Here is a 24934-nt window from a genome sequence, read left to right as displayed (position 1 = left end):
ACCAACTGGCTTGGGGACTGGGGTAAGGGCAGGGTGTACTAGAAAACCAGTCCAGGTTGGTCAGGGGCTGAGTATTGTTAAGTTAGTCAGTAGCACAGGGGTCTGGTGTTAAGAAGGATAAAGTAAGTATTTGTAACTGTGGTCCCTATTTTTTTTTTTTTTGAATGTGGGCCACGTTTCTATGAAGCAAAATGTACCATTTCTCCACATGATTGTATATTTTTTGTTCTAGTTTTTTAAGCAAATGGTTAAAGACAGAGTACAGTATCCTCTCTTTTATTTATGTTCTCTTAGAGGGCAGTTTGGCGATCCTTAACAAAATATAAAATGTTCAAAACCTTTGAGCACATCCACTTTTAGGAAGCTGTCCAACAGAAATACTACTTACGCATGTGTTGAATGCCCCTCAGCCAAAGTTGTTCATTGGTAGAAGTATTTTTGATAGCAAAAAACAAGAGGTCAGCTAAATGCCTACAGTAGTGGGTTAATTATTTATCCATAGTCTGAAGCATTAAGCAGTGGCTAAAAAGAATGAGGATTTTAAACATTGACATGGAAATATATTCATGATATATTATTGAATTAAACAAACTATCTGTGGTATGATCCCATTTTGTAAAATATTTAATCCCTCCTCCTCCTTCCAACTTCATGTGTATACTGAGAGACAGGGATCTGAAAAGTGCCCCCAGCAGTGCTTTCTGGTGGTTTCCCCTGGAAAGTAGACTTGGGCTAGAATGGGGGAAAAGTTGGCTCAATGAGCACACTTGTTACTTTATGTATTTCTCTATTGCTGTTTCCTATTCGCTGTTGAATATTCTTCAACAATCATCTCCTGGTTTTAAAAGCTACTTGAGTAGAATTCTTAACATAATTAGTATTTTATTAGCCACACTGGACTCCATATACTATTGAAAAATAGGCTGTATATCTGGAATACATAGTAGTGTTGCAAGCTTCTCAGACCCCTTGCGGTAACTCCTTGGGGGTGCCAGGGATTTCATGGACAGTCTGAGAGTTAACATTTGGAGCGCTTCCTGTTGGCAGTTGCGGGGTAGAGAGAGTTCCATGGGTGATCTCATTTAATTTAAGCTTCACAAGGCCCCCAGGAAGTCCTTGGAAGGACGGTTACTAGCTCCGAGGAGAGGACATCTCCGCTAAGCCACTCGCTCGAGCCTCACGGCTAGTAAGTGGTAAAGAGGAAGTTCTCACGTGTAGGTTCTCAGACGCAGTTGAGACTTGGTCTGAGAGTTGTCATAATTCTTGAAATCGTGTATTCTGATTGTTTTTAAGCATGGCCAAAAAAAAAAAAGAAAAAGAAAACAACTTGTACTTTGTACTTCTTGCTTTCTGGGTCCCTCACAGTGGCTCGATATGCCTGTGCTGTACTGGCTTCCAGAGCTGGGGTTCATGGGAGTGATACCGATCATTTTAGCTATCATCTGTTGATGGCCAGGCGAGGTACTAGATGATTTAGTTGGACTGTTGCTAATCTTGGCAGCAACTCTGCGAGGTAGGGCAAGTGTACCTGTGAAGAAACCGAAGCTCAGAAGATTGCTGAAGGTGGTCAGGTAGGAAGCAGTGGAGCCCGTATCTAAACACAGCTCTGTCTGATGTCAGACTTGCACTCTCTAAAACCTAGCGTGTTGAAAGCCTGTGACATGTGTCAAGTGTGGTTTGCGGCTTACAGTTTATGGGTATGATGGAACAACTCTTGAATAAATAAAACTTTGTTTAAAGAAATATTTGTGGTAACTAACACTGAAAAGTATACTTGAACCTAACAGAAAAAATGTTTAAACTCCTAGGTTTAACTTCTTAGAAGATCGCTTTCCTTTTTTTCCCTCAGCAAGTGCTGTACCATCTGCATCCAGACCAGTTTTAGGTGGAAAGATTAAGATAAAAAATACAGAGAGACAAAATAATGATAGCTGTTTGTTTTTTGTGCTTACATTTTCATGTACTTTCTATTACAGACTTAAAATCTTAGACTGGCTTTTTTTCATGATTGTTCTAGGGTGGCCTTATTTTCTATACCAAAGATCCGCACTAATGAGATCTATGTATAAGAAATAATTGGACAGATGTAGTTTGTAAGCTAATTTACTGAACTTTCTGAGCTCTTTTGGTGGTTTATGATATTTTGAAACAACTCTTGAATAAATAAAAGTTTAACCAAAGATATTTATGGTAATAGATTTAATACTGCTAAGTGTACCTAACACTAATTGACTTCTTATACCAAAGAGGTGGTATTACATTTAGTAATTTGAATTAAGCAACAAGAGAAAGGACAGTGTCAAATTCACCTGTTTTACATAAACGTAGGGAAAACGAGGGAGTTGAGTAAGTGGAAAAGAGGGGAAAGATCAGGTAACCTTACTGATCATTCAGTTCTGAGAAATGCCATCTCTTCAGTGAAACCTCAGATCCCCCAGGTGTGGTTAATCTCCGGGCACTTTCCTAGAGGAGGTAGCCTGTTGGGCCTGCCATCTGGTTGGCTGTGTGGGAGTTCCCCTTCCTCACTAGGTGTTGAATGACTTCGTGACAGGGACCATCTTTTGTTTCACTCCTGCGCCCTTAGGACAGTTGGCCCTCTCATTTCCATAGGTTCTATATCCGCCTGATTTGTGGATGCAGAACCTGGAGATCCCAAGGACCAACATTGTATATAAGGGACTTGATCATCCACAGATTTTGGTGTCCTGTCCACAGGGGGGTCCTGGAGCCAATCCCTCGTGGATAACAAGGGTTGACTGTTCTTAACTTCGTGCCTTGTAGGAACACTCTTGTTGAATAGAATAAAATATTATATATATCGGTATTCAAAAGAGAATTATAAAATGCATGTAACCTAAAGCTAAGTAAGTAATTTGCTCTTTAAGAATTATTTGTGCAGTTGCCCGGGTGTGGGATATAATTGGTTGGTGGTGGACAATTCAGGCTTCAGCTTCAAATTTTCCCGCATTTGGCTGGGCCCCATGTCCCGAGGGGGCAGAGGGTCTGTGGTGGCTCTGTGCTTTCTTATTTCTGTCCCTGGGAGTGGTGTTTCCAAGGGGGGTTAGAGGTGAATGGGGGAGGGAGGCCCGTTTGTGCCAAAGTTACCTATTGGACTGATGGCCCTAAATTTCTTTTTACCACTTTTAAATCCTCTTCCTCTTACAACAAGAATACAAATGAAAGTACTACTTTTCAACATACAGTGTCTGATTTTTTTTTTTTAGTTGAGAAAGTATAGATATTTTTTAAAAATTCAAGCAGTATTGAAATAAAGCAAGAAGTAAAAGTCCTCATTTCCCCAATTCACTAGTTAACAGTTTCTTCTCTGTCCTTACAGAAAGCTTTTCATACATGATATACACTATATTGCAACCAGTTTCCTCTGCCCCCGCTCAATAGTATATGTTGGGAGTCTTTCCAGCATCAGTGTGCACAAATCAACTTCATTCTTTTGGATGATTACATTATACTTAATTCTGTGACTATAACTTTATTTAACCTATTGATGGACCAGTTTTAAGTTTAAGTTGTTACCAGTTTTTCAGTAGTATTAGAAAGAAAAAATGCTGCAGTCAACAGCATTGTCTTATGGTTTTCCACATTGTAGAAATGTGTTTGTAGGATAAAATTTCTAGGATTTAGAACTACTGAAATGAAGAGTATCCGTCTTTTACATCTTAATAGCTATTTCCATATTGCTCCTCGAAAGTTAGGACCGGTTTGCATTCCCACAAGCAGTGTTTGAGAATGCCCACTTCCCTCTACTGTCACCAGCTCTGGGTACCAGCAGACTTTAGTTGATGTCAGTTTGATATGTGGAAAAGGATTATTCTATTATTGTTTTATTTTGTGTTTCTTCAATTATAAATGAGCTTGAGCATGTTTTCATTTATATTTTGGTCATTTGTATTTAATTTCTGTGAACTATTTATCACCTTTGCTCATTTTTCTATTAGATTGTTTTTTTGTAGTTGATTTAAGAGCTTTCCAATATTAAGAAAATTGGCCCTTTGTCTTATGTATTATAAATCTTCTTGTTTAGTTTATTGCCTTTCCTTTCAGCTTGTTTTGGTCTTTTTTTCTCATTTTTTTTCCCCCATGGAGAAGTTTTAAGTTTTCACATGGTCAGATTTATCCTATTTTCCTTTGTGACTTCTCAATTTATGTCATGCTTAGAAAGGTCTTCCACATTCCAAGATGTTGAAAAAACATTCATTTATATTCTCTTTTCTTTCCACTTTAATAGGATTAAGTAAACATGCACTTTAAGTATGTTATAAATATGTATTTGTGTAGATTTTTTTATTTTGTAAAACAGCATGCATTTTTATTACACAGAAGATTTTTAAAAAAATTCTTGTGCCATCTTCATTTTATTTTGGTGAAAGGAGGAGTCAGAAGGGGAGCCAACTTTATTTTTCAAGCAGATAGACAGTTGACTCCACACTGGTTATTGACTAATTTGTCTTTTCCCAAATGTGAGAACACTTCCAAGATGCAGCTAAATTCCATAACCATAGAATATCTTGTATGTTTGCATGTGGTGGCCTTCCATATGCTGTGGGCCCAAAGGCCCCTGCTGATTTGCACAGTTTTATTAGCAGATTAATGAGTACACCAACACATGAGGTGACGGAAATCCACTGTGCCCATTAATGAGTTTCCTGTGCGTGTCTGTTACATGTGTTCCTTTCCCTGGACTTTCTCTAGACAAGACGCCACTGCTGTAAAATGACTGTTGGGCTCGTGTTGCTGGATAGTAAGATCTTACTGGTGACTTGAAAGATGGCGTTTTAAGCCTATGTAGACAAATGCTGACTTATATCTATAAATGCCATATGGCCCTGCTTTTCCATGATGCTCTGACTTCACATCTTTTGGTCTGTGGCCCTCTTAAATATCTTCACACTCATCAAATCATGTCTGAATTTTGGTTCAGAAAATATGACTATAGGATAAATCTTTATTTTATTTGTTTTTCTTCAATGGTGATTATTTTATTCTCATTTCTCATTGAATGGAATCTTTTTCAGTTGTTTTGTGAGTTTCTGGAAAAATTCTGGGAAAAATGAAGTTTTATCTGCTTAAACTATAGCATATGTAAAAGATAACCGGTTGTCTGTAAATAAAGCTGGGTAGGTTAATGAAAATTGTAATTAACAGTAGACATACACTGAGTCTACAAATTATATAACACCTAAGAATTGTGTACCTCGAATCTGAGATGATTTGAAGAGAGCTTTAATTTATTCAAATTTCATAGTGTCGATGTGAAAAGTACAAATCTTTTTTAGTCTTAGGAAAGTATTTATTAGTAGGAGTAGGTGTTAGTAGTCTGGCTATTTCACGTGAGCATTAAGAGGTTTAAGTCTTACCTAAGCACAAGGCCAGTTGTTCCTTGAGGGCAGAGACGGTGCTGCTCCTTTTTGAATCCCTAGAAACCCAGTGTAGTACCTGGTACATAGTATACTCTCAACATGTGTTTCTGGAATGCACGGCTGCTTAAAGGAATGAAGTAACGTGGACAAGCCGTCCAGAGCGCATCCATCAGTAAATCTGGTTAGCTCTGCCTTTAAAATACATCCAGCATGTGATGACTGCTCAAAACCTCAGCCCGTTTTAGGCCACCAGCCCCTCTCACCTAGGCTAGGACGGTGGTTGCCTAACTGGTCTCCCTGTTTCTGCTTTTGCCCCACATGGCCTCTTTTCCACACAGCAGCCAAAGTGATCCTTTTAGAAGTTAAGTGCGGTCACTACACTCCAAATCCTCTGGTGGTTTCCATCTCACTTGGGAGTGAATGCCAAGTCCTTAACGTGCCCTTCAAGGCCCTGCACTTCATCGTCTGCCCCCAACCCTGCCCTACCATTACTTCTCTGAACTTGCCTCTCTCCCCCACCTCATTCTCAGTTCTCTTCCAGCTACTCTGGCTTTCTGTCATTCTTTTGACCATGCCAGGTAGTCTTCTGCCTCAGGGCCTTAGCATTAGCTGTTCCCTCTGCCTGAACCATTCTCTCCCCAGATACCTGTGGGGTTCACTTCCTCATCCCTTTTAAGTAGAGTGCAAACTCCATGAGGGCAGGACGTTTCCTTTTCCCGCTGTTAAACTGTACCAGTGCCCAGAACATTGCCTGCTGCGTGGTGGGCAGCGCTTACACATTTTTTGGAAAGAGAAAGGAAGCAAAGAAGTGAAGAAGAAGCAGCGGTGAGAGGCCTGGGGCAAAATTACACCTCACGGATGTGAAGATTCAGCCACGGACACTATGACCTCTAGTCCGCACCAGATCTCAGATTCCACACCTGAGAAGGGCTCTAAACTTGACGACTTTTCTGGTAATTTCCTGTTGATGTCTTTCTAACCTCTACAGTTGTGTTTTCATTTCTTTCCTCTTGCCTGAGAAAAATGCCTTTGCTGTAATTCTAATCGACTCTTCCCTGGCACTGAAGTGATATGACAAATGACATATAAAATACAGTATTGGCTTGACTTTCTGTTGCTCTTGGTAGATGCTAGGTTGTTTCTCTCAAAAGCCCACCTGAGCCCTGCCACAGCGGTGGGTGCCGGTGGGCCGGGCGCTCCCCGGAGTCTGCTCTCTGTCTGCTGCTGACTCGGTAGGCGCCCCGCTTGCCATCCTGACCGCCCCTTACCTGAGGCTGCCTCTCCTCTATTGGGCCTTTATGTTCCTCCTCTTGGTTTCTCTTTTGGATTGCATGTTGCTTCAAATAAAATCGCTAACAACATATGGCCCGTTATGATTCTCTTTTCCCAAACTCTGCCATTTTGTATATTTGTGACACACTGCAGATTTTGTGAAGATTGCTTCATAATATTTGTTTACCATCTGCTGCACTCTATTTGGTATCTTGCTAGGATTCTTTCCTCCATTTTAAGTGACATTAACAAAATCCAGCCAGTACATAGACTTTCTGGTTCTACTTTTGCTTCCCTAATGTGCTGGAAAATCATATTACTGTGCTCCAGGCAACGAGAGAAGCCTGGAATTCTCATTGTGAACCAGGGTATCGGATCCCCCCCCCCCCCACCTTGGCCATATCTAGTAATGCTTTTTTGGTCAGATGGCAAAGAACCTCCATGTGTAAGACAAAAAGAGTTCAAAGTATTTTTTTTCTACTTGTCTCTACTTAGTGCCTTGGCTTTCTAGTGCTCTTCAGTATATTTATACCTTTGAAACTCTTTGCACCATTTTAGTGAGTTTTTATGATTTACGATTCCAGTTAATGTACTTTTTAAAGCTAATCCAATTTGATAGGCCAGTAGCCAGAGTCTTTGCTAGATAGGCTGGCTGTGTATGTCCAACTTTTTCTTCAGAAAAGGATTTTAAGTTATTGTCATACTTAATTGCTTGGTGTATATTTCTGCTTTCTTACCCTTCCCTCACTTCTCATTCCTGTCAATTCATTTGCTTCATTTAAAGAATTTTTTCCCAGCTTTATTGAGTTATAACTGACACATAACATTGTGTAAGTTTAAGGCATACACATGTTGATTTGACAGTTACATATTGCAAAATGATTGCCACCACAGTGTTAGCTAACATGTCCATCCCGACACATACTTACCATTTCTTTTTTGTAGTGAGAACATTTAAGATCTATTCTCTTAGCAGCATTCAAGTATATGACACAGTGTTATTAACTATAATCACCATGCTGTGCATTAGGTCCCCAGACCTTGTTAACCTTATTACTGGAAGGCTATACTCTTTGACAGATATCTCCCCATTTTCCTACCCTCCAGCCCTTGGTAACCTTTACTCTGTTTCTCTTGAGTTTGGGTTATTTTAGATTCCACATATAAGTGATATTTTACAGTATTTGTCTTTCTCTAACTTACTTCACTTAGCATAATGCCCTCAAGTTTCATCATCCGTGTTTCTTTTTCTTGGCTGAATAATATTCCTCTGCATGTGTGCGTGTGTGTGTGTGTTTGTACACTCACACACACATCTTCTATATCCATTCATCCATTGATGGACAAGTAGGTTGTTTACATATCTTGGCTATTGTGATACTGTTGCAATGAACATTGGAGTGCAGGTCTCTCTGTGAGGTTGTGATTTCAATTCCTATGGATATAGACCCAGAAGTACGATTGCTGGATCATAAGTTAATGTAATTTTAATTTTTTTAGGAATCACATATTGTTTTCCATAGTGGCTGCACCAGCTTACCTTCCCACCTACAGTACACAAGGGTTCCCTTTTCTCCACACTCTCACAACATTTGCTATCTCTTGTCTTTTTGATGCTAGCTGTGTAACAGGTGTGAGATGATATGTCACTGTGGTTTTGATTTCTGTTTCCCTGATGATTACAGATATGGAGCTCCTTTTCATGCACCTGTTTGGTTATTTTTATGCCTCCCTTGGAATCCCTTGTCTTGAGAGAGATGTGTATTCTCATTTGAAATGTCAAGGCCTGTGCTTTGCTCTTGGGTTGCCATCAGGGTCTGATAGCTTGGATTTTGCCCTTGGACCAGAATCATTAGTCTTCTCTTATGTATAATTACTTTTCCAACTCAGTCTCCTTTCTGACAAGAACAGGAAGTCTTCATTAAAACTACTAATTACAGATATTAAAGAGTGAAGCAAACAGCCCTCCAAAGAGCAGTTTCTGTAAGGGAAAACAGTACCTATGTGAAATGGAGTCTCTTGTTAATCCGTAAGAACTGTTCATCACTGTGTCATATACACCTGGTTTTATCCTCAGGCTTTATCAGGATGCATCTTTCAACCTACCTTGTCTCTTTATGGGACAGCTGCAACACTTTAACTCTAAGTTTGCACCAAAAACTGTTCTGGCCATTTGTCCTCAGTTTCTTTGTCCACTTAACACAAAGTACCCTTTAGTGTTTCATAGCTGCTTTCCATGGAACTGCTACATTTTTTATGTATGTGTGCTTGGTTATATATGTTGTGTATGTTACATATGTATGATTTTTCTGGTAATTGACTTCCCTCACAGTTTTTTGCTGAAATTATCTCGCCTAGATTTCATAGAATTCCAGAATCCTTTGTTCTAAGTCACCTTAAATGTTCAAGCCTCGGCTCTGAGAGCTTAAAGAACTATTTTTTGTTCTTGTTGTTGTTACTGATTTAGAGAAAACGGTGTTTAAATGATTTCTTCTGGAATCTGTGCCCTCCCTTTACAAATTATAAAAAGGTTTTTCACCTGTTGTATTAAACTCGAAGCACTTCCTCGTTCCATGTGAACAAGTGCCTTGCTGAGGCCTTGTGAATGTTGAACTTGAATGTTATCTGTCCCTGTGTGGTGACCATCTCTATAGCTAGCTCTGGTGTAGAGGTGAGATTTACAAAAAGCTACTTTATTCAGGCTGGAAATTTTACCAAGTTCAGGACTTCATCAGGAACAAATCATTTTAGTCCACATCCAAACTGATCATTTGATTTGGCTTTAAAACAAAAATGTAAAGTGCTTTCATGTGTGGTAATATATCCCTTTATACAGTATCATTTTGCCCCTTTTGTTGCCTGCGTTTGCAAGAAAGTTTTTTGACTTAACCTTGGAAATACTAGTTTCTCAAACCTGTGTAGAAACTCCTTCTGTTTCCAAAACTAGAATAGCATTTCTCTCCTAATTTGTGTCTTAAAAAAAAAAAAAGAGAGGGAAGGAAAATGCTGGATTTCTGTGTAGTCCTTTATATATGTAACCTCCGTAGGAATGTGCCTTCTTTGTTACTGACAGTGACCCCTGTGTGCAACTCTTGGTAGTAATGACACCAGTAGTGACTGTGACGGCTCCCAGCTACGCAGATATTCAGACACTGTGACTTGATGATACCGATTTACATCGAGGTGGGAACTCTGCGGGAGTGAACGGTATCTCAGATCCAGGTAACAGTTGCTTTAGAGAGAAGACCCCAGTGAGGGCTGTTGGCTTGGTCACTGAGCAGGGCAGGCACAAGTGCCAGTCTGCCTCATGCTGTCAGGTTGCTGTTGGCTGTTGAGGAGAAAAAGCAGGTAGCATTTTGCTCTGAAGTGGTTATTTAGGAGCGAATACAAGCTCCCTCTCAGGGCTCCCAGGGCCTGGTCACCAGTAGGGGGATAGCTTAAGAACTGTAGGTGGACAGGAGGGAAGGCCCGCTGAGGGGTGCTGGGCTGAGATCCAGGTGCTGAACTGAGCTCCTTGCATTTTCAGTGAGAGTCCCCAGAGCATGTCACGCTAGCTTACTGTCTTTATGATGAGAGATCTGTCTTTTTCTCTAGTGCCTGGGATCATGTTCTTTGCACCTGATCAAATCAGCAATTAGATGCCCAAGAGCAACCCCCCCCCCCCGCCAAATAATAATAACACAGTTTAACAAGTGCACCAGAGCTGAGGCACGAAAATGAGAGAGATCCTGTCCCTTCCAAGTTGTCCCCCTGGGAGGCTGTGTCTTCCAGCAGTGCTGCCATCGCTCAAAATGTTTTGGCATTTTTCTTTCAGCTATACATGTAGAGTCTACTGCATAGGCTGTTCTCCAGTTCACAGACTTTTATCTTTAGAAGAGTGAAGTAACTAAATATTTAGAAACAGCCAAAAGTCATTCTTGGTCCTGCCTGGTAGATTGTGTAGGCTGATCAGATGAACAGTTCCATTTAGGGCTAAAAATGAGATCTGATATGTTCACGTGGTTTATCTTCAGGTTCTTAAAGCTATTTTGAAGAGGTATTTCAAAACTATTTTGAATAAGAGAAGCATCAATGAAATAAGTACATTGTTTCCGGTTGTGGCTACTTTGATGATCCACTTACTCAAATGTATCCATTCTGGTTAAGTATTTTGGGAAGTCTTATTACACTCTAGTTTTGGGACCATTAAATAATTTCACAGTAGCACAGACCACCATTTGAAGCTTACTGTGGTCCCAGAATACCCAATACAAATGGAGCAGTTGGGAAAGAGGAGAGCTACAAGGTCAAGTGGGTGATGATGAGAACCGTTAGAGTTGACGTTAACCCTACACGAGGCTCCCAGTTCTGCATCAAGGGAGTGATGATAATCAAGTCGTACTGTCCACATCAGGGGATCGTTGTGAGGTTGTTAAGGGGATATTGTGTGTGGAGCATAAATCTCAGTGCCTTGTGTATAGCAGTATTCAGGAAATGTTAGCCATTTTTATTATGCTATTATTTACGCGGTAGATTGCCTGGGAGAAAGGGTGATGGAGGGATCGAGGGATGGGTTGCCATGTGGGAAAAGAAAAAGTACTATTAGTTGAATAAGACTGGCCTCTCTTTGGTTTTTAATGTTCTCCTAACGAAACCTATTTAGTCATACTCTAGTTCTGCTCACCTTAACTTAGATATGTGTCATGAATGATGCGAGCACTATTTTAATTTTCAGCTCTCCCTAAAATTTTTAGTTCTTTATTGAGATTGTGGTTGTTTTCCGAACAGCAACAAGAAAACCCCAACAAACTAATAATGTCACCATCCCTAAAATGTGGTGTTGAGGATTTGGGTATCACGTTGTACAAACCAATTATATTACGTTCCTGGTTGATGTAGTTTTTGTACATTACACAAATGCAAATCGTATGACTTGCATGATGTTGCTTTTTAAACAGATGAAGATGAAGATGGTGATCGAATTACGGTGAGAAGTGATGAAGAAATGAAGGCAATGCTGTCATATGTAAGTATATTACAAATGACTTTTTTTAAAAGTTCATGTAATCGAGGATGCTGTTTCTTGGCATAGTGAAGATATAAAAGTAAATCACAGTTGCTGTAATATTTTTCTATATAATATATAATCTTTTTAAAGATTTCCTTACGTGAAAGTTAAGGGCATTCTTTTTGAAAGGCACTTACTGATCATATCATGAACATTAAGAATAATGCATCTTAATGACTTTTGCATTAGGTATGGTGCAGACTAAATGGACTATCAATTTCCTGTATTTTTTATGCAGTACTTAAAGTAACGGCTCATTAAAAATGAACCCCTGGGCTCTAAAAAATTTTTCAAAATCTACTTTCGACAGGAGATCTCTTTCACCCTTCCAGACAGACTGTAGTTATAATGTAGCTGCAGGCTTGATATGGATACATGATTTAAAGATGTATTCTGAGTTATTTTATGCCCTAACTCCCCTTTACCCCCCACCCCAAAATGAACTACAGAATCTAAGTGCTTTGAATATATCCTGAAATGACTTTTCTTTTGGGTTTCAAATTTCAGTGAAAATTTGCATTAACATTTGTCTCAGGACTGAAGTAAATAAACAAGAAAAAAGAATCCATTTCTAAAAACTTTAATTCTAAGCTTGAAAAATTCAACTACAGTGAAGAGACATAGCTTCCCTGAGCCCTCATTTGTTCTTTTCTCTTATTCTGTTTTATTTTCTCTTACTCATTTTATCTGCCTTTACAGTCTATGTACAAAACCTGGTCCAGAGGTCTGGTGGAAAAAAAAAGCACCGGACTGAAAGTCCAGAAACCACTGCTCTCCTCTGGCTTCCTGGCCTTAGGCAAAACACTTAACCTTTCTGTGCTGTGGTTGCCTCATCTGTCAATTGTGGATAATAATGCCTGTCCTTTCTCCTGCACAGGGTCATTGTAATGATCAAATGGGGTAATAGATGTGAAAGCCCTTTGAAAAGTTAAGAGGGTTCTATACAAATGCAAAGTGGTATCATGGTGGAAATGATGGAATCAGGGCCCTGGCTTGTCCGCCAGACTCTCATCTCAGCCAACAGCTAGGTGGTGGATTTTTGATAGACCTCAACTTCAACCAGGACATTGTTTCATTGTAATGAAAACTGTAAAACATCTGTATGGGTTTCCGCCGATAGTTTTAATTTACGGTGGGAGGAAAGAGAACAAGAAGGAGGGCATGATTAACAGAGCGTTGCATTCACACCAGCACAGAGTAGGAAAAGTCAATTTCCCATTGACTTCCCATTACCTTATTTGAGAGTCTTTGTGCCCTGAGAATTTAGAGCAGGGCTCATCGGTACCTTGAAAGGCAGAGTAGGATTGTCTGCTGAAAGGCCTAGCACTAGTATTGATGGACTGGCTGACTCTCCTGAGAATGTGACATGCTTATTTTTAGAAAACACGCGTACACACAGATGGATTCTAGTTTTTCTGCATACATCCAACCGCAGAGCATGCATCACTGACATCAGCGTACTTTCCTTGTGTCTCTGACATAACCACACGCACAAGGTGTGTTTTCAAAAATGGACTTTTGGACAGATCTAACAAATCGTGCTCTTTGGGAAATGTTGCGGCATGTGATCATAATGGTAATAATACTTTCCATTTCTAAGTGCTCACTGTACACTAGGTGTATTTAATTTTCTTTGGTGTTAATAACCACTCTGCAAAGTGGATATTACCATCCCTGTCTTCCAGATGAGGACACTGTGGTTAAGAGACCTGCCCCAGGTCTTATAGCTAGTATGAATGTGAATATGCAATTTAAGTTCAGCTTCTCCTTATGCCAGAGCCCATGCTGCTTCACTGTTTTACACTTTTTGTCTCCCATCCACTTTCTTGCACGTTAGCATTGGGATCTTTCTATGTGTTGAAAAACAAAATTCAACTGAGTAGATTTTCAAGCTCTTACGGGCCTGATGCAGTGATTCATGAGTAGGACAGCAAGCCACCTAGCAGATAGAAAGGCAGTCTGAAGACTTCTGTAGGCAGGAGGCAGGACAAGGAAGTAATTTTCGCCAAGAGCTGATGGTTCCAGGCAAGGTCACCTTCCTTTAGGGGGCAGCGGGGGTCTATCGGGTGGATTACCTCATTAGTGCTGACCAGGAAATTGCAGACGGACAGGTTACGATTACCTTCCTGGGAGAGGGTGGGACTGTAATTAGGTTAGGTATTTTAAGTCTTGGTTTGGTGACTTGGACATGGCACAGGTGACTCCATTTTGGGCCTCTTGTCTCTTTTTTTTAACATATGTTATCACCATAATTACATGCTAAATCATTTGTGTCTATATAATATCTTAGTTATCTGTAGTATATATTCCTTATGACTTATTCTTATTTTCTCAAATGCAGTGTTTATTTTTGCATTGTAGTAAAATATCAGAGTTATATAATTGTCCTTAGACTTAAAAGTCCCTGAGATTTCTTGAGAGCCACTTTTTAGTCTGAAAAATGCTCATCTAACTTACTGATCCCCAAATATTTGGATTTTGTGAACTAATCAATTTTTTCATTTTTAGATTGATGGGGAGACATAGGCATGATAACTTTTAATTTTGCCAAATAAAAACGTTAATAAAATCAACTAATAAAAATGTGCTGTTAACCATTACTTTATTAAAGAAAAAGAATGAGAGTCATTTAAAGATTAAAACGGTGGGCAGTACATAATCTCAAAAGTAAAGACGATCACTAAGTGAGTAAATTTAATTTTATGTAAAACTCACTACATTATTCTTAATTTTGTTGATTTGCTCTGGGTGGTGAAAACTTTCTTTGTGAATTGGCAGTGGTCCACGGACTGGGTCAGGATGTCAAGTCCAGGTCCTCTCATGAATTCTCTTAATGTTTATAGTGAGAACCTGAGGCCCCAAAGAATTTTAACTTAAAGTAGAGCTCCACTCTCCTAATTCAGAGTGTTGGAGCAAATTATTTTTAAAATGAGAAAGAAAGTGAAAATACACTTGAGAAGGATAACGTTTTAAGTTCCTTAAAACCTAAATGGGTTTCCTTTCCCCCTTATTTCTTGAGGCAGCCCCTACCATCACATACTCTTCGTTTAAGCCAAGTCAGATCTGAATAAACAATTAAAAAGCAAAGAGTAGGGGGATCTCTGTCTCAGAAAGCACAGACAAGATTGGCTGATTGTCCTCTTGGTCTGTCTTGGTTTTTACGGCTGAGATTCCTTTGGGTTACAGTTTTGCCATAAATAGAACCATCTGGACTTAATCTCAAAATAGGTCTTGGTTGGTGGTCTTAAGTTGCCACTCTGTTTTTAAACACCTGCATTGGTCTCTTATTTTTTAGGTTCAGTCTGGCCCAGAAAAATGATTCCAGGATTTGGGTGTTGGCATGGGGAAAACACTGAAAAATGACCGCATATTTACTATATATATATATAGAGAGAGAGAGAGCTTAGTATTTCATGTGGAATTCCATAAATTTGCAGTCACCTTAGTATTTCTTTAAAAACCATATGGGGAAAGCAAAACGGGACACACTGTCACCATAAATCCTCTGATCATCCTTTTCCATTGATTACAAAGGTTAAATGAATAAACCACCTGGATCTCTGCATTAAAAGACAAAACAAAACAAAACAAAAAACCCCAGCAACTTCTGAGTTGAAACTTCCGGAATCACTTTTTTCCCCCTTGGATGCAAGCATTTTCTGGCTTTGGGCCAACAGAAGCATGAGTTTTTATCCATAATTTAAATAGATTTTTGTATTAGACCTGAAAATGTTGCCTTTTTCATTGGAAACTTATCAATTATTTAAATTGCCAGCAGCCTTCGGCTGCTCACTTTATGTGTACCATAATAATGGCATACGGTGGTTTGTGATACATGTGACGCGTGGACTGTTGCTCTGTGGTAAGGATTTGTCATGACAGCAGGTTATTGTGGGCTGTAGATAATGACCAGCGTATTAAACCAAAGTCTGTTGTCACACATTAGTACCATTTTATGTAAGTTATTTAGAAGTTGTGTTCTTTTCTTCATTAGATATATTTTTAAGAGATAATGAGAAGAAAACAAAGCTATAATAAATTGTCTTTTAAGAAAATGTAAAGTAATTTGGTCTCCAAGGAGATATTTAATGTATTGAGAGAATTCAGCCGCCAAGTGTTATTACAGCACCATTGCGATAGCTCTCTGCGTTTTGTTATGAGTTTGTGTTAATCAACAATCTGTTTTTATAGCGTAGTTTCTTGTAAGTTATGTTGTTGGAATATTCCACTTCTGGGATCATGGCTTTTCCTCTGACACTATTGTATCTTTTTAATTTCTCCATAAAGTATTTTTTTAATTAGAATTTGAAATGCTTTATTAGAAAAACAAATACACACAACCTACATATTCTGAAAACTAAATACCTGATCACTGCTAATTATTTAAAGGACCCTATTAAATGGTCCCTTAGAGTAGTTTACATTTTTTTGTTGTTCCTGTTTTCCCCCTCTCATTTTCTAGAAAGATTGAAGATAATATGCCGCTTTTCTCCTTCTGTCTGTTTGTATCGGTTGTCTAGTAGTGCTGGCTTCATCTCCTTAGAGCATCAAACAACGCTGGGCCTTATTTATTGATTCATTATAAGCTTTATTTATCACTGAGACCCATTTATAGGAGGGGGTTATTTGAATGTTAACCTCTGCTTTCAGATGACCTTTCATCAAGAAACTCAGCAGTGCATCTTGCTTTTGTAAATGGATTCATGTTTGTTTCTGCTAAATCCCTTGTGTAATAAAGGATTTATTACACCTGGTTCTCTCGATACTGAGAGGCTTGTTTGAGTGGAGCACAGTATTAACAAGAATAGTTTTCTTCATTTTGCCCTCTCTCTTTATACCATGTCTCCACGTTGCCGGAAGAGGACAAGATGAGTGTGACTGCAATGCCTCCCATCATGGCAGAGACCTTGTGTTTTAGTGGAGTGGAAGTGTTCCCTTTGGTGTACTTGACCTTAGTGTACCTTGTTAGATGCTGGGCACCATGAGGGAAGATATTTTTTGACCTCTGTAGCACCTTGTAAATTTTGGGATATGATTTGCTTTATTCTAGTCTGCATAACTTGGAGATTGCCTCCAAAATCATAGTTACTCAAGTAGAGTTGGAAGGCAACCTTAGGGGTCTTGTCCAGCTGTCTCTTTACAGATAAGGAATCTGAGGTCCAACGAGATGAGATTCAGTGTTGAGGCCGCATTGCTAATGAACGGGAAGGCTTGGATACACTCCTGGTGGTTTTAAGTGGTGTTTTTGTTTTGACATTTGCTGAGATCCTGCTGAGGAAGCTTTTGCAAATACTACTTTTTTCCTGATGGTGAAAAATAATGCTATTTACTAGCATGTTGGTGTGCTTGAGTCTGCAAAGGAATGTAAACAAATACTCTGTGGGCTTTTGAAGTTTTTGAGATCGAGATTTCCTCCTTACCTCCAAGGCTGAGAATTGGTTGCCCACTTAGGAACTGAATGTTTAACAGCCCCAGGGTAGGCAAACAGCCTTTGCTGGTAGGAAGTTTTCTTCAAAGAGCAGAGATTGGAGGCTCATTTCCCACATGGTGCTTTTAAACACGCTCCATATTAAGTAGGGGCCCTACTTTGAACTCTGTGGGAGGCAAAGTCAGCTCTGTCTTCGGTGAGTGGCTAGTCCCCTAATTCAATGCGATCCATCCAAACAACTGATAACACATGACCGTCTCCTGGCAGGGTGGAGACAGGACTGTGAAAACCTCAGAAAATAAGTACATAGTTTGGAAAATTATTTAATTGTTTTAAACTCAAATAGTGACATGTTCTAAGCTATAAATAAAGTTTTTGTATTATTTGGTTTTCTCATCCTAGTCAAAGAATACAACTTTTTTTTTCCAAGACAGATTATTTTAACTCTTTTCTCTGTGTTGTCTGGGACGTTTGGATGCCCTTGAAATAGTGCTCAGGCTATAGTAGCCCCTTACTTAGCCCCTGTCGTAAGTATCTTAGGGCACCTTTGCCAGCAAGGAGCAGAAGCACACTGAAATGGGCACCAGTTTATTGTGCAGCTCATGGAAGCAGAGGGAGAGGCAGCCGGCCTCAGACAGGGTGGCCCCGGGGCACTCGGCGTCCTTTGAACCACTGGTATTTTGTCATCAAGGTGGCCGTGCTCTCAGTTCAGCGTCAGCTGTGGAGGGCTTAGGTGGGTTCCTCTAGGGTCCTCTCCCGAGGCAGCTGGTGTGAGGGGGCAGAACCCTGTAGGACATCAGTTAGTCCCTTGGGGGCTACAGCTAGGAGCTCCTCTTCCAGAGACACGTGAGCTTCGGGGTAAGGATGGACATCCAGCAGTAGGATTGCTCTGGGGCATAACCAAGGTGTGAGGCTCCTGTTGGTACTCCTAATGAGCCTGTTCTCGTAGGACCAGTTTTACTGGAAACAACAGGGGTATTTTCTACATACATCTAAAAGGTGAACATAAATCTGTAATACAGTAAAGTTAGAGGAATTCAGTAAATTATCAACCTGGAGTTGGAAATTTCAAAACAAGTTGTTTCTTTCAATATATATTTCTTTGTTACATATGTGTTCTTTACTCATTCCTCACTACCTTTTCATTTGTTTCTTTTTTAATAGCAGTTTAGCAGTAGGCTGGACCTTTATTGAGCATTATTGGGACTGGCTAAATAAAGCTATCTGTTTGTAAGGGAATGTCCTGTTAGGCCTGCTGTCTGCATGACCTGATGGTCCTGTTTTATTTAAGTGGCAGGTTCCCTGAAGCTATTTAAACTTCTACTTTGAATATGAAAACGAATATATGTATGTACATGCATCACTGGGACATTGTGCTGGACACCAGAAATTGACACATTGTAATTGATTGTACTTCAATTAAAAAAGAAATAAAAACAAAAAAAACTTCTACTTTGGAAATAAAGCAGAATTGCTAAAGTCAGGTGAAAGGTCAGTGTAGACAAAGCCCCAGGCTAGCCATGGTGATGACTATGCGAGCTTCAGCTGAGAGGATCCTACAAGTTTTGGACCCATTGCTGAATACAAATTTAAACTCCTCCTGCCAACACACATTACCTTGAACTTAGCCAAGTTGAATTTTGTCTGCTGTTGGCGATCCAAACCTCTCTTCTATTAAGACCATCTGGAGCCCCCAACATCCTTTATGGTTTTACTGTCCAAAACAAATAGTGTTATCGTTAAACTTGGCTGACTTACCGTCTTTTTCATTTTCAAATCACTAATAAATACATCTGTCTAATAACATTAGCCTATGAACAGGCCCCAGAGTTTTTCCCTGTTGACCTTTTCATTGGAAGACTTTTCATTGTGATTTCTTTCTCATCGTTTGATCAGTCCATGACCATATGCGGACCCTCTAGGGTCATTTAAGGAAGAGCATGTGCACACTGTAGTCACCTCAAGGCAGAGGCAGTGAGTTATCAGGGAGTTGGGGGGACCTGAAGCCAGGTAAGTAAATACAGCTATTAATTTGGTATTTGAAATAGATTATCATCACATGTTATTTTTGACTGGAGCAGTTATGTGCTTCCTGAGAGCTCAGTGTCAGGGAGCCTCTTAATGTAAAGTATAAGAAATAGTTGAAAGAAAATATAACTGGTAACACATCTGAGTAGTGTTGTAATTGAATCTGTAGCCGTTTGACAGAGTTACGATAGTTGGGTTCTTCACTAGGAAAACTAATAAATTAACTATGGACTTCAGATAGTTGGTTAGTTTATTGATTATTGCTGTAATTACTGATTGAGCTACATATAATGGGGTGTGCTTGCAGTATTGACAAAACAGGAATTTGAAAATTTTATCATCAGTAGCAAAAAGCCAGCATGCTTATTCCTTGTAAGTATATTCCTCATACGGTACTATTTATGTTGTCTGTTAGAAGGGATGCTAAGGAGAGATATAGGAAGCGTTTCTGTTGTAAATGTATAGAATAATAATAGATGTGATTTGATATATAAGACTTGCCACTGAATGAGTTAGAAGGTGTAACCAATGACAGTCCGTAATCACCGCTGCTGTATTGGTTCTTTCCCTTAATCGGGGAGCAACCATTATATGTATGGCACAGTGCTTGGCACTGTATGGCGGTAGTTTCTCACATTTTGGGGGACACAAGCCTTTTTTTGAAAATGTGAGGAAAGTTGTTTATTCTTTTCCTAGAAAATTCACACAGTGCAGCATTTCACATAGGAGTTCAGGAACTTCGAGGGTGTCCCAAGGCCCGCATAGACCCCAGGTTAATACCTCTGCTGTAAGAGAGAAAATACAAGACATGTTCCCTGCCCTTGATGAACTTCCAGAAGGAGAAACAGTGTTCCTATGGAGCCCTTTTACTTGTTTTATTATCTAATTGTACTATAGTAATTGACGGAAGGGAAGGGGATACTGACAGCCTTGATCAACAATTAAATTCTGCCTCTGTACTTGGTCTAAACATTTCAGTCATCCTGTTTCTGTATCATCCATTGTCATGGACATTTTTCTTCTATGTACTGTTGCTTGGAAGTGGGCGATTCATAGCCCTGGGCCCTATTTAAGATTTTTTTAAAGTACTGTCTAGGAAAGTTTCCCACATACCAGCTTCTTTGATTTTGATCTTCCTAACACCTTAGGAGGCGAGCAAGGCAGGCATTTTTCTCATTTTTATAGTTGAGAACACCAAGGTATGAATCGCATGCCTTTCTCAAGGTCACACAGCTGGTAAATGTAGAGCGGGGGCCTGAGATCTCTCGCTGGTTTTTTCTCTTATTTATATGGCCAGTTTTCCATACAGTGAATATTTATGGGATAGCAACTATCTAGCCAAGCCCTGTGCTAGGTGATGGAGGTACAGTGAATATACAGTTCATTCCTTCAAGGAGCTCACGGTCCAGTCAGTGAGGGTAACAGGAAACAGTGTTCCATGTGGGAGGACCAGGAAGACTCATAATTACCAGGCAGAGTGATAAACGCTTAAGCATTAGATGCTCTGTGAGCACAAAGAAGGAGCATCTGATCTAGCTTTGGGGACAGAGAAGGCTTCCTGAGGAGGGTGGCGTCTAGATGGAGTAGGTTAGAACAAGGGGACTGGGAAGGGTGTTTTGAGCAGAGAGAACTGTGTCATGAAGGTTTGGGTGAAAGGATGCTGGATGCATTCTGAAGGGGCTGCCTGTGAGTAGTGTGGTATGGACAGTGAGGGTGAGACAGGAGGGGGAGGGGCAGGAGACCACCACCAGTTAAATGAAGAGGGGGCACAGCTGTTAGGAGATGACAGAAAGCTGGAACCGGCTGAAACCAAGGTGGCTTTGAGAATAGCTCAGTCATTGTCCTTTAGCACATATGAGATGAGGTTGGGAAGGAAGGTGGGCCAGATCATGGAGGGCCTTAGCTTGGGGATTTGAGAAGTGGGGAAAATGTAGAGTTAATAAGATTGGTGATTGATTAAATGTGGGGAAGAAGCAGAGAGATGGTCTGGATGACTCCCAGGTAACTGGTGTGGGAAACTGGGTCCTGGTAATCTCGTTCCCTGAGATGGTGAAGCCATGTGTTGGAAGACAGGCCTAGGGCATGAGGGAGGAGTATGGGAGGTAGGGACCTGTTGAATTCGAGGGGCCTCTGGACAACCAGTCGGGTATGTTCTGAATCTTAGGAGAGAAATCTGGGCTGGAAGTAAAGGTTTGTGATTCATCAGCCTGTAATTAGTCTCAATGACTCCTCTGGTAATTGAAACCTTTGAAGTGGCTGAAGTTAACTCAAGGAGGGTATAAGATAAGAAGAGAAGGTTGATGAAGAACCACGGGGAACTTCAACATTTAAAGGAGGGCTGGGGAAGGAACCACTTACAGGAAACTGAGTGGTAGGAGAGGTTGGAGGAAAGCCTTGGGGGGGCGAGGCCACCCGTCCTCGGAGGTATTTGCACTGCATTGTGCTGCCTTCCCCAGGCCCTGACAGATCAGGGGACGTGGCCTAAGCCACACAGGGTCTGAATGAAGAAGCCAAGCTCTCCACCAGCTCGACAGTCCGCCCAATAGCCTGGTTTAGTGAAATGTTTTGAGGTATGAGAAAGATAACTTACCTTTTGAGTCTCAGATAGCAAACACATTTTATGTTCTGATTGAATGGACTAGAATAAAAGAAGTGTTTTTCTTGGTTGACTGATAAACTGTTTGCTACATCTATGAAACGGGTGATGATACTCCCAGAATAGGATCGGGCTGTGAGGAATTAAATGAATAAGTGTAAGTATCTAGGATTGTTACTGAGCAAGGGCTTGTGTGCCTGAGGTGCAGAGAGCCAAACTCGGACAGCAGGTGTTTGCAGCAAAGTGAGGGTTTATTTGCAGGGAGCCAAGCCAGGAGAATGGGCGACTGACTCATGCTCAAAAGATCCGAACTCCCAGTGACTTTCAGGCAAGCGTTTTTAAAGACTGTGTGAGGGGAGAGGGTCACAGGATGCATGATCAGCTTGTGGACCTTCTCATTGGCTGGTGGCGGGGGTGATATTTCAAGAATCTCAACCTTCTGGTTCCAGCCAGCCTGGGGTCTAGGGCCTGTGCTCGGCATGGAGTCACCATCCTCCACCTGGGTGGGGGTCTTAGTTTCTATAGAGCAGCTCAGAGATATGCCCCAGATTGTTATCTGTATCCCTTCAGGACGAACTAGGAGTCCTGTGACTCTGTCGTCCTAACCATTAACTGCTTGAACCTGCTCTTTGAAAGTCACTTCAGCCTAGGAGAATAAAGCCTTTTTTCTACAAACAAACAAGGGACTGAGAGGGGCTTGAACCAGGGAGGGCCCCACAGGGTCCTGCTCAGGTTTCAATCCCCCCTTTCCTCTCATACTCCTCAATCCTGAGGGGAACAGGGGCAGGACAAGAAAGGGAATAAAGTTTTGGGTGGGGAGGCGAATCATAAACTCAACAGGGGGCTTAGGAGGGCTCAGGTTTCAGTCAAGCTTAAACACACAGTAGGGAGTCAATAAGTGATAGTTGTTTCTGCGTGTGTATCTCTGTCTCTTTTTTAAACAGAGAACTTGTGTCTTATAAAATTAAACTGTGCTGTTTTGGAACTCAAGTTTTTTATATGGCAAATTTCCATGAAGAAAAGAAAAATGTTGTAATTATTGATTGAATTGTGCTGTTAGAATTAGGTTCATAACAAGCAGGAACAGTGTATGATAAACTCGCAAGCAAAACAAAGCCAAAAATTGTGCTTGCCTATTCCCTTGTCGAATCTGGCCCTCTGTTTCAAATTAATTAGATTTTTGGATAGCTATGCTAAACTTTGTCACATCCTTATTAAAATTGTTTAAGGATTTTGAAGAACATCTCCGAGGGACTCTGAACCCAATCTGAGTCTGGCGCTGGAGATTCCATTAGCAATCACGAAACTGATTAATCTTTTACTCAGCTAGCGTATTGATTATTGCTGCAATTACTGCATGTAACGGATTCTACGAGGGATCCCAGAGAAAACACATTTTTATACCTGCGGCTGGCGTAGTCAGTTTGAGCACAATATCTTATACTTTTTAACATAACCGTTTTTTGTATTTTTAAATGCCGTTAACACTTCTACTCAAAGCGCTGTGCTTAATATTGCTTCACTCTGGGGAGGTTTGCTTTTAAATTTCTCAGCTACTAATCATTACGGTTTACAAATGCCTTCACTAATTCTGCTGCTGCGTTTTAATTTTAAGCTTCACAACAACCCTGTGTAATAGAGAAGATATCTGAACCCTCATTCAAAGGAATCTAAGGTTCAGTGAGGTTGAATGACTTCCTGAAAGCTATACTGGTTAAGAAGTGGCGAAATCAGGACTGGACTCCATCTCAATCAGTAAAAATTTATCCAGCACCTACTCCTTGCGGGGCTTTGTGTTAGGGGTTATGAAAGCCAGGATAGGCTTATAGAGATTAAGCTAAGAAAGCTATTTGGATGACTTCAAATTATGGCTCAGTTAACGTTATCATGGTCACTTTGTTACTTTTCTGCCCAAGCCATCCTTGTCCTTTAGAGAATGTCATGTAAGCAGTTGCCTGAGCTCCTAGGCCTGGTGCCACATTGGCTGCCACCGGGTCCTCACCAGGCTTGTTCCTCAGAGGTCAGTTGCCAAGAGTGGGCCCGTGCCTTGGGTTTAATCACCACCCTTTATAGTTTGTCCTCTATGGTGAGTTACTTTGCCATGTGGAACACAAGCTTCTCTGTTAATACAAACACAGATCAAACCCAGTATTTCAACAGGAGAAAATATTCCTTGGATTTGGAAGAATTATAGAAAACAAAAAACAACTCCTTACTATTTGCTTTGGAGAAACTGTCAAATGGCATACTTGATATCATTACTATGACTGTCTTAATCGTAGTGCAAAGAGATGTTTATAGATTGCTAAAAAATTCTTACAATGATTAGAAAAGTGTATATAGTTTTCCAGTTGATTTGGCACAGATCTGAAATGAAAAAGCAGCCCTTTTTATTTATGTATTTTGTGAGGTAAATAAATAAAGTTGGAAAACAGGTCAATTTCATGCATGTGAGGTTTTATAGTAGGAAAAAAAATGCATTGCACCTGGTCTGACCCTTTACATGTAAGGTTATTTGTTTTCAAACTTGACCCCAAGCACCAGTTTCAGACAACTCTATAATTAATTTGTTAGATAAAGCATAAGGATATTTTATTTGTTTTGATTTCTAGGACTGGGTTAAAGTAGTAACTGAAATTACTAACCTCTTGTACATAGCAGTTAATTAAAGAAAGGCATTAACTGTAGGAGAGCACCGCCACTGCTGTTGTCTTGTATCAGTATAAAAAGGCAGTAATTTTTTTGACAGCCACTGATTGGAAAGTTGCTTGCAGCCTTCCAGAAGCAAGGGGGTACATGCTGTGGATCAATAACCGGCAAATTTCCCATTAAAAAGAATACCTGAGCAATGTTCCAAATAGCCACTGGCATCTTAATTTTCCATGGAAACCTCAAATACTTCTGTGCTGGGGACAAGTCATTTTCGGACAATTTTTCCAGACTACTTGTTAACAGTTATTGCTGTCCCAAAAGGTTGACAGCCTACATGATTGATATTTCATTTACTTGTCATCACTGTTTGAGTAATGGCGAGCGCTATATTTCTGTGGTTTTAAGGATATAGTTTCCTGGAAGTCATTTGCCTTAGTATGTATTCCAGAGAGGGTGGCACACATGTTTCTGCTCTAGGTAGGCAAGTTTTTACGTCCCTAGAAGGAGAGGATCAGTTTCCTTTTACAGTTTGA

The 24934-nt window shown here is 40.3% G+C and overlaps 1 protein-coding gene across 8 annotated transcripts in view; it reads left to right on the top strand.

Annotated features, from left to right (window-relative positions):
- Window positions 1-24934, top strand: part of MAP2K5 (mitogen-activated protein kinase kinase 5) — a 235746-nt gene that overhangs the window by 7464 nt on the left and 203348 nt on the right. For all 8 annotated transcript variants that reach the window (XM_045517039.2, XM_045517034.2, XM_045517029.2 and 5 more), the window contains exon 3: window positions 11588-11655. In XM_045517039.2, the coding sequence (XP_045372995.1) occupies window positions 11588-11655 (68 nt within the window). The remainder of the gene's footprint in view (window positions 1-11587; window positions 11656-24934) is intronic.

The sequence above is a fragment of the Camelus bactrianus genome, chromosome 6 (assembly GCF_048773025.1).
Source record: "Camelus bactrianus isolate YW-2024 breed Bactrian camel chromosome 6, ASM4877302v1, whole genome shotgun sequence".
In the NCBI taxonomy this organism is placed as follows: Eukaryota; Metazoa; Chordata; class Mammalia; order Artiodactyla; family Camelidae; genus Camelus; species Camelus bactrianus.
The sequence above is the reverse complement of the archived record's forward strand: the minus strand, read 5'-3'. Positions and strand labels throughout refer to the sequence as shown.